Here is a 14513-nt window from a genome sequence, read left to right on the forward strand (position 1 = left end):
AAATCTGTAACAGTCAGGATGGCTCAATGCCTACAGACAGTTTGGAGGTTTCATGTTTTGGTTGAAACATTAACTGAGAAGTAACAATATATCTGATAATGAAATATCTAATACTTCAGATTTGACGAATGAATAAAAACACTGTACTTGTCTCAGAGTAAATGGATTGATGCACTTCTTTCTTTGTAGTGTTTGTTGAGGTTATCCATTCCATAGCCTTTGGGACAGCCACGTCAGTGAGCCGAGTGTCTTACTAATGAGGAATGAGGAAGTTCGGAAAGTGACCTGTGGTGAAAATGTCGCTCAGTGAATTCATACAGAAGGTAACTTTACTGCATCTTTACTGTGATGCAGTTCAAACAAGACAATGGCACAGGACTCCACTAGGGGGAACCAGTGGTTTCTTTGCATCCAGGCCCCAAAATATTTAAGCATCTTAAAGGGGCTCTGGTGCTAACAGTGCAAGATGAAGGTTGTGAAGCAGTGTCCTCTGATCTATTAGGATTTCACTGTGTTATAATCTGTTAGTCTCGAACGAGATTTCTTTTGCTCACAAATGTTGTTTTATGAACCATGAAAGGAAACTGAGGTAAATCTAATGGAATTATTAACTACTGATCTAGCTATAATATATATTTTATGAATTTCAAACACAAACTGAAGCAGTTGAGCGGTGCCTACAGTTTTTACGTCACTCTAACGCTTCACACATAAATTTGTAATGAATAAGTGTTGGGAGGAATTTAGTAAAGATTTATCAGCATACCTGGGGTATGGTTGATTTAGCTTGATGCGTCACTGAAACTTGTCATTTTATTCATAACTGTGTGGATAGGATTGTTGCATTGTTTCATGTTTGTGCTTAACATCAGGACTGTTTTGTTTTATACATTATCCTCTGACCTGCTGTCATGCATACTTATTTTTTAAAATTATGGAGATACTAGTAGTTTGAGTTATCCTCCCATCATAATTCTAAAGTTCTGTGCCACTAAGGGTTGGTTTTACTTTGGTATGTTCACCATTGGCAAAAAATAAATAAATCATCCAAAAAAATGTACTTCTCGAGGTTTTATTTAATGACTGATGTCTGACAACAAAATGATAAGTGTTCAAATAATCAAAACTAATGAGAGAAATATACTTGTGCAACGAGTTAATGCAGACAGGCTTTATTGAGAAGCAAAGTGCACGCTTTCATTGGTGCCTCTGTAGACGTTTGTGTGAAAACAAGGACTATAAATAGCCTCGCCTACCAAAGCCCTATTCCCCCTTACGGAATATAAACTAGTGCAGCAAAATAAATGCTGCACTGTGGATCGGTTCAAACATATTCATATGAAAGCTACTTTAAAAACAGCCCCATGAAATTACAAAACAGCACATGAGTTGCAAGAATGTATTATGAAGTAAACAAGATAAACGAGTTTAAATAATTCAAAATTTATTGAAGCAAAGCAATCGATAAAACAGGCCGAACAGTTTCAGCATGAACTCATGCTGAGTTCTGCCTACCAAAGTTGATTCAGAATATTACTCAGGGAATAAAAAAAAATTTCTAAGTAGCAGAGCAGTAATAGCCTCAGTTCCATGATCTCATAACAGCTCTGCCAGCTGCTGCTGCTGCTAACTGCAGGTTTTATTTAGCTTTTGCACATGGGAATGTATCCATCATACTGTAACAACAGATTCCTCATTAAGCTTTAAAAAACAAACAAACATAGGCGCACATATGAAATTGCAGTTAAGTACAGAGAAGAGGAAACAGGCAAGAGCTTTAAAGCACACAGCTGGAAATACGGCCATGAACAGTATAAAAGGCTTTAGGGATGTTCGAGACACTTAACCACATGATACAAATTCTACAGCTTCTTAAAAAGCACCCCACACAATTATATTGGAAAACTGATAAAGGACTGGTTTTTATAAATGTACATACATCCTGGTCATTACGGTCTATAAAGAAAAAAAAAAACAACTGAAGCTCAATAAGTCACTACTCTAATGTTTTTTTTTTTTAAAGAAATAACATGTGAGACCTAATGGATACATCATCTGTGACTACAAGGTTACAATGAGCAATCCAGAAAAAGTAACCATGGAAACATCCAACTTCACAAAATACCAGTGCTGGGAGAGCTAGTCTTACTCATTTGGATTTGGGTTGGCATCAGGATATTGCGAGAGGTCAAAGGTTAGCACTTTGCTTATGACGCAGTCTCCTTGCTGTTGTTGGAAGAAAAAAATAAAATTAGTTCATTGTTTCCGAATCAGCACTGACTTCACAGCTCAAGATGCTTAGGTTTTATTGGCCAAATATCAAACAGGATCTTTTAATTCTTAGATACACTGCATGTAATTTATGATGAGAATGTTATTGCATGTCTGTATATGAAGAATATAAAGTGTTATATGAATCTAATGAACTCCATTCTATTGCTGTCTCAGCTCCAGGTTCAGAAGTTTAACGTCTAAAAACAGCCTGACTACTGAAAATTCAGCCATCTCAAGGCTATATTTTAGTATTTTGCATAAAGCTTTATATGCATAATACTCAGAAATGCATCTCGTCGGTTGGGTCAACACTTTGCTTAGCTTAAAACACGTCACAGGTCACAATACAATATTAGGAAGTACAATGTGCAATGAATATCCTGCAGAGAAGCAGAACGTTTTCTGTTTATTTTTTTTGTTTGTTTTTTTTCGAGCAGTTTCAGAAAGAAGAGAAGATGGGCTTCACGGGGATATTTGGTGTATCATGGTAACACAAAGCATTCACAGTCTAAACCGACAGATTTTACCATGTGCTCTTCACATTACTGCAAATCCTCCACTATTTTAAGAAAGTTCAAATGGTTCCTGAAAGATGAGAATTATTTTATAATTTTAAAGGCAAAATCACAAACGCAGCCTGTGTGATACTCGGGTGATAACAGGTTAATGACCCTGCATGCTGGAGATACAGATGAGCCACCCACTCAGAAACTGTGAACAGCAATACATAACTGTATCCAGAGAATCTTTGATTAGGAGTTTCTGTTGCAGACATTAGTTCATACTGGGGAATCCTGGGTAAATTCCTTCTTTGCTTTGCGAATAGATTCAACAGCCATTATGCTCAGCAGGAGACATCTGGTGCAGTCAATACATGCCTCAGTCTCGTGAGACTGGCGTATTGTGAGTGCTAGAGTAGAGTTTATATAAAAAATGATACATGAAATGGGGACATTTTCTTAACCATAAAGATTTATCTATAGCATAACCTTATATGACACATAATAATATGCATTATTTTATGGGCTAAATTAAATATTACAAAGCAATGCATATGCTTGATCTTTATCTACTTTTATTCAGTTATTATGGCTTCTTTTTTGTTGTGGTTTTGTTATGGTAGCGTTCTTGTTTTAAAACAATGCTGAAACTACACAGCTGCACTTTTTAAGTGGTGCTTCAGGTAGTACTAATTTGGATCTAAGCTGATCTGCTCTTTGGGGATTTTATCTGTCTCTAATTTTTTAAAAAAAGACTCACCTCTGGATAAACACCTATGAGAGAGTCTGCCTTGGTGTAGAATTCCTCCTTCAGAGAAATGACAATGGCCTGGAAGTTCTCCATTGACTGGTCTTTGATGTAGTTGGCCACCTTGAAGGTACAAAGAGAAAGCATTAAGGCTAATGCACTAAAATCACAAGAAATATTAAATTAAAAACAAACAAACAGCTCATTATATCAACATTTATTCTCTAAACAGACCTTGCCAATATTAGTGTTGTCCAGAGCTGCATCAATCTCATCCAGCACAAAGAAGGGGGCGGGTTTGTAGCTACAGAGAACCAAGAAAGATGTAAACAGTCAACTTCCGTCAAGTCATACGTGTATTAACAATTCCTCTGCACATCTCCCTTGTTTCACCTGTGAATAGCGAAGAGCAGAGCCAGGGCGGCAACAGTTTTCTCTCCTCCTGACAAGTTGTCCATTGGTCTGAACCTCTTGCCTGGGGCCACACAGTTATAATTGATACCATCCAAATATGGTTCCTCTGGGTTTTCTGGACCTAAAAATGCCTAAAGAAGAAACATACGCTGATTGGTAAACACAACTTGGGCACATGCACAAATGGATATATATAAAATTTACCATGTACCAAATTTCACACATAAATGCTACCTGTCATGGCATTAGACATAGTTAATGATATGTAATGTGGCAAGTCTCTAAAAACATACCTGAGCACTACTGTTGCGTGACAGAGCCTTGTAGATCTCATCGATATTGGTGGACACAGACTCAAAACAGTTATTAAAGCGATCAAATCTTTCCTTCTTGATCTGCTCAAAGGCTTGCTTGGCCTTCTTGGCTCTTTTCCGAGCAGCCTCAAACTCTGAAAAAAGAAAGGAAACCAAAAAAAGCATATGATACAAGTTTAACAAGAGGTCTTCAACTTCCTGTCCCCTTCCACATTTCACCCCAGCTTCTAACATGAGACTGCCATCTCACCATCACTGGTCTCTTGGAATTTGTCCCTGACACTCTCAAGCTTCTCCATAGCCTTCATGTTGGGTGCACTGATTCTCTGCAGGATGCTCTGCTGCTCATTCAGACGTTGCTGCAGTGTGTTCGTCTCAGCCTTGATCTCTTCCTCTGACAGTGCATCCTTTAGGAAGATCAAACAAGAATAAATGTATTAATTTACATGCATCTACTAAATGTAAGTACAAAATCTGACTTTAGCTATAGATATCACCTCTGCTGCAAATTGCTCATTTTCCTACTTGGTATATTTTAATGTGTAAAGAAAATTTTTATAATATTATTTGGACCCACCTTGAGGTCTTCAGACAGGTTGCTGTAGTCAATTTCTATAAGAGCCTCTTTGGCCAAAACACTGCTGGATGTCCTTTGGCTGCTGGACTCATCTGTCTGGGAACTCCCCTTGAACAGTAAAAACAAAAAGACGGCTGTCGTTTTCTGCTTCGGTCTTAATACAGTTAGAGCAACAATGGTTTTGTTAATGTACCTCTCCCTGGCTGATATCATCCATTGTTCCAGAACGAAGAGGCAACCTGATATCCTGCATTTTGCAGGCTTGCAGCAGGTTGTGACGGTCACTGCGCTTCTGCTCCAGTTTGGTCTCAATGGCAGTGACCTCCTTCTGGAGCTGAGTCAACTCCCTGGAATAATAAAAAGTTGTTTGTAGAACAAACTCACTCAAACATAAAATCATATTAAGAAGATATTAAAGAAAAAAAAAACTAAAGTGCATATGTCTGCAGTCACTGACTTGTTTGCACCACCCAGTTTTTTGCGGATCTCCTCCATCTCGTGATTTTTATCATTGACTTCAGATTTCTTGGTGAGATGCTGGTTCTTCAGGTCCTGCAGCTGGGCCATTGTCTCATCAATGATTTTCATGTGTCTGTGCTCCTCCTACAAAGCACGCAAGTGGGATTAAAAGTGATGTCAAAATCAAGGGCAAAACATTCTCATCGTCTAACTTTGTTTTCACCTTTTTAAGTCTCTCGATTTCAGCCTCGTCCTTCTTCACAGTCTGCTCCCACATCATGACCTTCTCCTGGTCTTCCTTCAGCTGATTCTTCTCATAGTCCAACTGGATACCCAGGCGGGTCTTTTGAGTCTCAAACTCAAGACTAAGACAAAAAAAAAATGAAGTTATGCTTCAAAAAACCAGAGACAGATTCACTATTAGCTAACTGTCCTGCATCAGAAGTGACTGGATTACTGAACTCACCGCTTCTTTGCAATCTCATTCTGCCTCTTCACTTTTTCCTCCTCAAACTCTCTGATATTCCTCACTCCAATCTCCTTACAGAATTCCACAAACACCTCATCCTCCACCTGGGAAACAGAAACAATGTTGTGCAATGTTACATGTTCATAAACGGACTTCTAAATGTAGCTCACTCTGTGCCAGTCTCACCAGGTTCATGCGGTCTCGCAAGTCAGTGATTTCCCGCTCACGGGACTGGATGATCCTCTTGATGTCATTGATGCGAGGGCCAAAGTTTGCCAATTCACTCTCTAGCTTAGACTTCTCCTGTATCACAGAGTAACGGAAAAAATTTTAATGCAACGGTCACTGTTTCTAACGGTAAGAGGAAAGAAAGCCGTTACTGAGCCGTACCTGCATATTGAGGGAGAGGTGACGGGTTTTTGTCTGCTCCAGATCACTCTGTGAGTACTTCAGTCTCATCTGCAGACCGTGGGCCTGAGACTGCACCTGACGGAGCTCTGCCTCCTTCCTCTTGGCCTTCATTTGCTCCTGCATAGGAAAACATTAACATTAAGTGGATATTCATGAATTGTTCATTTAATAATTAAGGGAGTATAAAATAACAACAATTATTTTAGTCATAGGTTAGTCAGCATAAAGTGCTTCATGGTGACTCTTACTAAAAATCTGTCGTCCCAACAAACTCTCTGATGTGGGTCATATAATTAAAGTCACCTTGAGCTCTTCAGTGAGTTTCTCCTTTTTCTCTTTGAGCTTGTCCACTGCCTTCTCATCCCATCGTCTGGCCTTAGCTTTCAAGTCGCTGGCACCTCCAGAGATGACTCCAGACTTCTGGAACAGAGTACCGTCCAGGGCTACTGTCTGGACACCGATGAATAAGAAGTTAATAGGTAGAAGTAGTTATTATGCATTCTCACATCTATGAATCATCCAATCATCCATCTTTAAATTAGGTTAAGTACCTTGTGCCTGTATGGCCCTCCAAAAGCAATTCTTCGTGCATCCTCAACATTCTCGCAGACCAGAGCATTGCCACAAGCGTACTGCAGAGCTTTTTTGATGTGGGGAGGCTCATAGCGAATCACATCAATCACCAGCTTGGCTCCTCGCAGTTCTCTGAGTTTCTCATCAGTTGGTTTCACCTTTGAAAAGACAAATTTTAAATTTTCTAGACAATATTTACAGTGTGAATGGCACTAAGGAAAAAAAAACATTAATGACCTGAGGTTGGGATTATTTTACAGTTAAGTCGCATTTTATATAAAGAACCTCTGCGGGAAAAAAAAGGTTCAAATTGTCCGTGAATAAAGATTCTTTATAGGCGTGACAACATTTAAACCCCCCCCCCCCCCCCCCCAAAAAAAAAAAAACCATAAAGACGGAAGTATAATTTTGGCTTTAAAAATTGCAGAAAGCAATGTTGCCCATCCTGCCATGAATTTGCTCTTTCTATGACATTAAAACATGTTGCAGGAATTTTCATTATCGTCCGCAGGGAAAATTGGGTTAGCCAAATATTTTAAGTGAGGACCAACTCTGAGAAACTTTAACAAAATATTATCTGGATACATAATCATCCAGCTGATCACCTTCAATTTCACCCAACAGGGATATTCAGGGTTCACACCTATTTTTCAGGGTCAAATTCAAGCACTTTTTAAGCACTTTCAAGGTCAATTTTCAAGCATTTCTAGATTGGCAAAAAAAGAATGCATGTTTCACTCGTTTAACTAAGTAAGACCATGTAAAGATTAAAACAAATCATCTTAGGTCGACTTAAATGTCCTTTGTTCCCCTTGTGTAAGAACAGAGAAAAATGCACCACACAAAAATACTGAAAAAGGAAATGCTTGCTTTATATGCAAATAGTGTACAAACTCAAAAAACACATTTCTCTTAAAAATTAAGATGTGAAAATGTGAACAAATCAACTTGTTAGAGATATTCATCTCCACTTGAAAAAAAACAACAACCCCACAAAACAAGAAAACTACACCAAACACCACAATAATACACAGCAAGGCCAAATTAATAAGTCTTCTCATCAGCGGTTGACGCTTCTTAGCTATGTGACACAAAAATAGGAGACAGATGTTTGTTTGTTTTTAACTAGTTAAGCACCCACGCCCAGAAAAATTGGGGCAAAGGGGAGACGATCAAGTTTCATTGTTTAAAACACAAGGTCAGAAATATAAGTGCAGACATGAGTACTGTCACAGGTATTATCCATATTTTGATTTATGATTTTCTGGAGTTAAATGTGAACCGAAGCATATTTTCAAAGGTGTTACTTTTTTTTAAAAATTTAGGTGAGGGAAATAAAAAAAAATCAGATTTTTATATGTTTGAGTCACAGTAACTTTTTAACATAGTAACATCTGCAGTAATATTTACACCTCTGATGACATCTCACAAGTGTTAGCTTTATTTTGATACCAAGACTGTTTACGCAGAGTTTGTAATTGCAGAGAAATACTCCATTTATTTTGGTCATTTCATTTTCAAGCAGCAAGTTCAGGAAACCCCTGAGGGCCTAACAGGTTAAAGTTAATTCCCAATAAAACTTACTGTGAGATGTTTGACTACACTGCTGTCTGTATTATTGTTAAAGTCACCTTTAAAGTGTTTGTTCTAATAACATCTTGTACAGTAAGACAGGCATGGAGAACAGCGCTGACTGGGAGAGGCTTTGAACAGATGACATACTCAGTTCAATTCAACATATAAGACTTTAAGAATGCATAAACAGCTACCTAAAATATATTTATTTAATCTGTCATCTGTGGTATAATTATGTAAAATTATAATGTATTGTTCATCTCCCTTAAATAAACAGGCAGCCTTAAAGTATGAAACATTCATATATTAAAACACTTAAATCTGTCTCAGTTGTCTCAGTGGCTGATAGTGCCCCACAGGTGTCAACGTGAGCTTGAAGCCAGTTATAATTTTTAAGTTGTTTAATGTGTATGTAATGTGCAGCCCAGGCAGAGAAATTTTACTTTTACACATTGAGACTCATTTTATTTCTCTATCTGATAAGAAAACTATTCGGTCAGATAGTTATTTGTAGTGAATGAAATACAGTTTCAAGCCCGTTTAAGCACCACATCTGAAATTCAAGCACTTTTCAAACCTTGAAAAGACAATATTAAACATTTCAAGGATTTCAAGCACCCGTAAGAACCCTGGATATTATTCTCCAGAGCAGAGATTTAAAATCAGAACTCCAGCAACGCAGTAGCTTATCTAGTTCAGGACCCATCACAATTCACAGGTCATTGCCCATAAACCTAAAAACGTGACCCATGAGAATTCTTTGGAAAGTCTCCATAGAACAACAAATGATCCTGTTTTACCATTTCACTCAAATTAAAAAACATTTTAATCAAATTCAAACCAATAATGTAGGTAAAGTAGTTCACCTTGTGAACTACGTTTGAGTCGATGGATGTATGGATGGACAGACAACGTTTTGTGCTTCTACAATTTCCATTCCCCAAGTTTTACAAGACTGACAATTTAGCTCACAGGGTACACCCATCAAGGACATAATTTTATTATGAATTGTTCAAAGCTCTCAGTTGGAGTCATTACTTTTATATACTTACTTCAAGGTAATCAAGAGGAAGGAAGGTCTCCGGCTCGCCTCTCTGCTCCTTTATGTACTGAATACAGTCTCTGCCAGTCTTCTCTGAGTCAACAATAATGGCGTCCATGTTCTTACCCAACACTTTAGTCACAGCGATTTGATATTTCTTCTGAGTGGGCTGACACAGGTCGATCAGACGACCATACTGAAAACACAATCAGTAAACTTTTGTTTGTTTAGTGCTCTTATGCTCAATGTTTAAATGCTTTCACCAAAAAGAAAAGAAAAGCAGACCCGGCATGGGTATAGTGCCAAAGGTGCCTTACCACAGAGCCAGGATAGAGTCTTTTTATACTCTCCATGATCTCGGCCTTACGTTGCTGGCGACTGTTCTCCTGCCTGTCGATTCTGGCGTCTCCAAGCTGCTCCATCACCTAAACCACAGTCCAATAATAACGGCATTCATCAGAGGTGCTACTATAGGTGACGTATTCACTTCCCATAACAGATGTAAGAAATTTATAGAATCCAGTATTACCCAAGCTAGGGTGCTAACATGGATTAATGACCCACAAAGCAATCATTAATTTAATCAAGTCTACTGATTGACACAAAGAAATAATGCTTTGTCTTGTACAGTTCAGGAAAATATGAGCTATAGAAAAAGGCTGATGTCTTTAGGAGCAGAGTTACCACATGTGAAAATTAACTAACTCAATTAGAGTAGATTCAACTTGTTGTTGGTGCTGATTTCTTTCTTTCCTGTGTATTGAGTACCTGATTAAGCTCCATATTGATCTCATCGATCCTCCTTTTGGCCATCTCCACTTCCTCAGTCAGCTCTTCCTCCATACGCTTCTGCTCATCTAGTGATTGCCTGATGGGGAAAGGAGGAAAAAAAGAATGTGAATCACACAGTAAACCAGAGAAACCTATAAAAATAAGTTTGCCACAGCTCCGCTCAAAACAATCCAAAATTAAGAGCAGCATACCTGCTGGTGGAAATATAATCCTCCAGTTTTTCAATACGTTTCTGGTTTTCCTCAATTTCACGGATCTTCTGTTTAATTTTGGCCTAAAGAGAAACAACAACTTCTATCAAATCAATTTTGTTCTGGCTCATACAACTTTTCCATCATTTTCCATTTTTCTCTCCTTTACCTCTGTCTCCACTTTCTTTCTCTCCTCTAAGTCAAGGCGGTCCTGGTCAGCCTTCTGGTCGCGGTTGAACTTCTCCAGCTCCTGTGCCAGCGTGGCAGCACGTTTGCTGGCCTCCTCCTTCAGACGATGATACTGCTTCACCTAGAAGAAGGGAGACAGAGTGTGCATTTTTCAATTTCATGAAACATTATAATTTTACTAAAATCCTGTAACTAATTTGGTATTTTTTCAAAATAAAATGTCTAAAATGTAGTTTTCACACATCAGACCTGATTTTCCTCCAAGGTGAGATCCTGGCCTTGACTCTGCGCCTCCTCCTCCATTCTTTCCTCAAACTCTTGCTTAGCCAGCTCCACTGCCCTCATCTCTTTATCCAGCTCATCCATGTCTGCCTTCCGCTTCTTGTACATCTTCTGGGCATTTTGCAGTGATTTTCTTGCTGCCTCAAGCTTCTTGATTTTGTGTGAGGTATTCTCTTTGGCTTTGATGTACTGAGGCCTCTTTTGGTTCAACTCAGAGTCCTTCTCCCTGTAGTCAAGTCAACCGTTTAATGTAAGTCAAATGACTTTCATTAAGCTTTAAATGTCAAAACTTATTTTATTTAATGCCACTTACTTAATTTCTTTCTCAATGGTCTGTTGCTCCCTCATCAGCCTGCCCAGCTCCTTCTTCTTGTCCTTCAGCTCCTCCTCCACATGGTCCATCTTTTTACGGTCCTTATCAATCTCCTTGTTCCGCTGCCCAAGCTCTTTGTTCAGCCTCTCGATCTCAGTCTCATTGTGGTACAGTTTGAAGAGCTGCAACTGTACACTAGCTCTGGCTACTTCATCCTTAAGACGCTGGTAACGCTCGGCCTGGTAAAATGAAGGAAAAGAGAGAAGCGAGCAAATCATGATTAGAGATATAACTGATTCCACATTTCATGACCAATGAGAATTTGAGGTTTTTCCATCAGATAACCCAAAAAACTAATCATGAAAATTCAAAAGTTTGTTTCAAGGCTATTTTTGAGTCATTTTAAATAAGAAATGCACAGATTTGTTGCCGATTACAGTGTAACAATCTTTACTTCATCTTTGTGTTGTTCACCTAACACCAGACTTTCTCTCTTATATAAATATATGTGAGATAGATTTATATGCAGGATGTGCAGTTGAAACTGTTACATTGCTGAAAGCTTATGTTGAGCTTAGCTAAAAGTTCCTAGTTTGTCTTTTACTGTTGAAATTTGGTGCATTCATATGAATGACAAGTATTTGCATTATCTGGAATTATATATTACCTAAAATTTGTTAGAGTAGAAACAGGCTATACTACTCAATGAATCCTGTATGGAGGAATTCAGTAAATGCCAAATAACCATAGACACTAATCATGACACTTTGTGTCCTATGCAGACTCAGTAAAAATGGCAAACCTCTTCTTTCTCTTGCTTAGCCTCTTTGCGCTCTGCAGCGATGTTTTTCTTGCGATGATAGTTGAACTGCGTGTCCTCCTCTGCTTTCACCATCTCCTTCTTCCTCCGGTCATACTCCTGGGCCAGCTCTCCTGAACGGGAGATCTCTTCAAACAGCGCTGTACGCTCTTTGGGGTTCTTCATGGCAATAGACTCAACAGCTCCCTTAAAGGGAAATAAAGACAAAACTGAGATTTAAAATAGCAAATATAATGTTACCTGGTGTTAATTTAATCTCTGGTCTAACTGGCCAAGTCACGTTCAAACCAATGACACACACACACACAAACACACACTAAAAACTTTGCTACTGCACTATCCAATCAAAATAACCTAGTGGATTAGTACAGGAGTACTATGAAAGACTGCCTGTGCATAAATTGCTCTTGAAAAGATCTTGACAACATTTACAAGAATGAAATCTTACCTGAAAGACCAAGAAGTTCCTAGCCTTTATCAGAATTCCAAGTTTTTCCAATTCTTCACTGTATTCAGGCAGGCCCACTACTTTATTGTTGATGCGATACTCAGAGGAAGAACCTGGTGCATATTCCAAAAACAAAACAAGCATTAGCTCATCATCAACACACACAAATAATATACTATATATATATTAATATACAAATATATACTATACTATTAAACTACATTATTTTATATACTATAGTAAATAAGTGCATTTTATTCACAATTTATAAATGTAACAGATTTTAAATATTTTTGACCCGCCAAATGCCAAAGATGTGTAAAAATGTTTTCTTAGACGATGAGTCAATTTTTGAAAACTGATATCCATGCAGCTTTACTACTATCCTTTTATTCAGCTGAAAAGCATTCAAATTTTACTAGATCGGTGTCTCTTAATTCACACAGACAACTATTCAAAAAGAAAGTTAATTATATATTAAAGGACAGTTGGTAATGGAGCTTTGTACCAATAATGACTCTTGTGAAGGCACGTTCTTCTCCATTATCTTCCTGGTACACCATACTGACAAAGGCTCTGTTGGCAGCTGGCTTCCCTACAGGCGCTCCATGGATTAGATCCTTCAGAGTCTTCACACGCAGGTTACTTGTCTTCTCTGCCAACACGAAGCTGATGGCATCCATAAGGTTGGACTTTCCTACAAACATTATGATGACATTGAAATCTTAGTAAACTTTGGGACCCTTTTATATTAAAACACACATGTTAAGACCATGTTGCTGCTTGCTTTTATACATAAACAGCAACAACTGTATATAGGCTTTAATATCCCTTATGTAAAACATACTTTGTTACCTAATATTATTTTTACATCCCATCTCATATTCTTATATCTCTGTTTTATTTAATTTTATTTTTGATTTATTCTAGTTGTACACTATGGAATGGGGAGACAACATTTGGATTCTATGCATGTCCTGTAAATATTATAGGAAAGTTCACTTTTTATTTGTACAGTCTGGTGCAAAACAGCAGTTCTGCAATAAAATGCATCTTATTGGCTATTAGTATGCAGTTTTTACACGTTGTGTTGGCCAGATAATTTTGATGATGCATTGCACTGTATTACGAGAAAAGACGGTTGAAAGACTTCGTCTTTCTCTAGTGTAAAGGTAGGTCCAACCCCAATGTTTACAAATATATTAAGTGCCTATACGACATAAGTGCTTAAGCAGTCTTCAATTAAAATGCAAATACGCTATTCTACAAACTGACAACCATTAATACACCGAAATAAAATTTAAATAAATACTCTAGTGGCAAATATGAATATGAAACAATACGATACATCACACTACCAACAGCTGAACCTCCGTACAGTTCAGCTGTGCACAGACTGAGAGTTATGATCTAAAGAGAGCGGGGCTGTGGAGCTCTGTTTACCGTTAGGCACAGCTAGCAGTTTGCATTTCGCATTAGCTTCGAGTTTATGTTAGCTGTCATTACATACCAGATCCATTGGGTCCGATGATTGCAGTAAACTTGTGAAAAGGTCCGATAATCTGCCTTCCTTTATACGACTTGAAATTTTCGATCTCTATCAGTTTTAAATAACCCATCTCGTTATATTTGTTTAGCTGGTCTGCAGTGAATATTAGCTTAGCAGTTAGCTAATGCTAACAACCAATGTTTACCCGGTAAGCTGTTGCAAAGACGCAGTGTGCACGAAATGAATGAACCCCTCTGGTCAATCTACTGCTGCTCTATGCACAAGTTACATTATGATCTGCGCAAGCGTTTTAAAAATTAAAATGAAAAATATAATCTTTATCAAATATACTCGGTACGGCGGCGACAACAATGCGCCATTTTACAATCCAACAGGAAGACCCACAAGCGCGCGAGACACGAAACCTCACAGTTTCTCGCGAGACCAAATTTAGTTGTCTGGAGTTTGTCGTGTTTTGATTGTTATCTCGACCTTGGATATCACTTTTTACTGTTATTAATGCTACTTTATTACAGAATATACACATTATTAAAAATAAAAATACATTTCCTTAGCTGGTCCTGTCACTCTTGTTATGTATTTCCAGCATAGCGATGCGTGTCCACTTGTTTC

The 14513-nt window shown here is 38.1% G+C and overlaps 1 protein-coding gene across 1 annotated transcript; it reads right to left on the reverse strand.

The window, feature by feature from the left end:
* Positions 1-1143: 1143 nt before the first annotated feature.
* smc1a (structural maintenance of chromosomes 1A) lies at positions 1144-14282 on the reverse strand. The gene is made up of 26 exons (XM_063463867.1): positions 13902-14282; positions 12900-13088; positions 12392-12504; positions 11926-12129; positions 11124-11362; positions 10778-11036; positions 10509-10649; positions 10340-10422; positions 10125-10224; positions 9674-9781; positions 9367-9552; positions 6718-6897; positions 6470-6616; positions 6146-6283; positions 5942-6058; positions 5753-5859; positions 5510-5651; positions 5285-5430; positions 5021-5174; positions 4828-4935; positions 4501-4657; positions 4230-4384; positions 3916-4067; positions 3757-3826; positions 3535-3645; positions 1144-2226 (listed from the first exon to the last, which is right to left on the reverse strand). Exons 1-26 carry the CDS (start codon positions 14008-14010, stop codon positions 2146-2148), a joined length of 3696 nt encoding a protein of 1231 aa, XP_063319937.1. The 5' UTR covers positions 14011-14282; the 3' UTR covers positions 1144-2145.
* Positions 14283-14513: the final 231 nt, after the last annotated feature.

The sequence above is a fragment of the Pelmatolapia mariae genome, linkage group LG20 (genome assembly GCF_036321145.2).
Source record: "Pelmatolapia mariae isolate MD_Pm_ZW linkage group LG20, Pm_UMD_F_2, whole genome shotgun sequence".
Taxonomy (NCBI): Eukaryota; Metazoa; Chordata; class Actinopteri; order Cichliformes; family Cichlidae; genus Pelmatolapia; species Pelmatolapia mariae.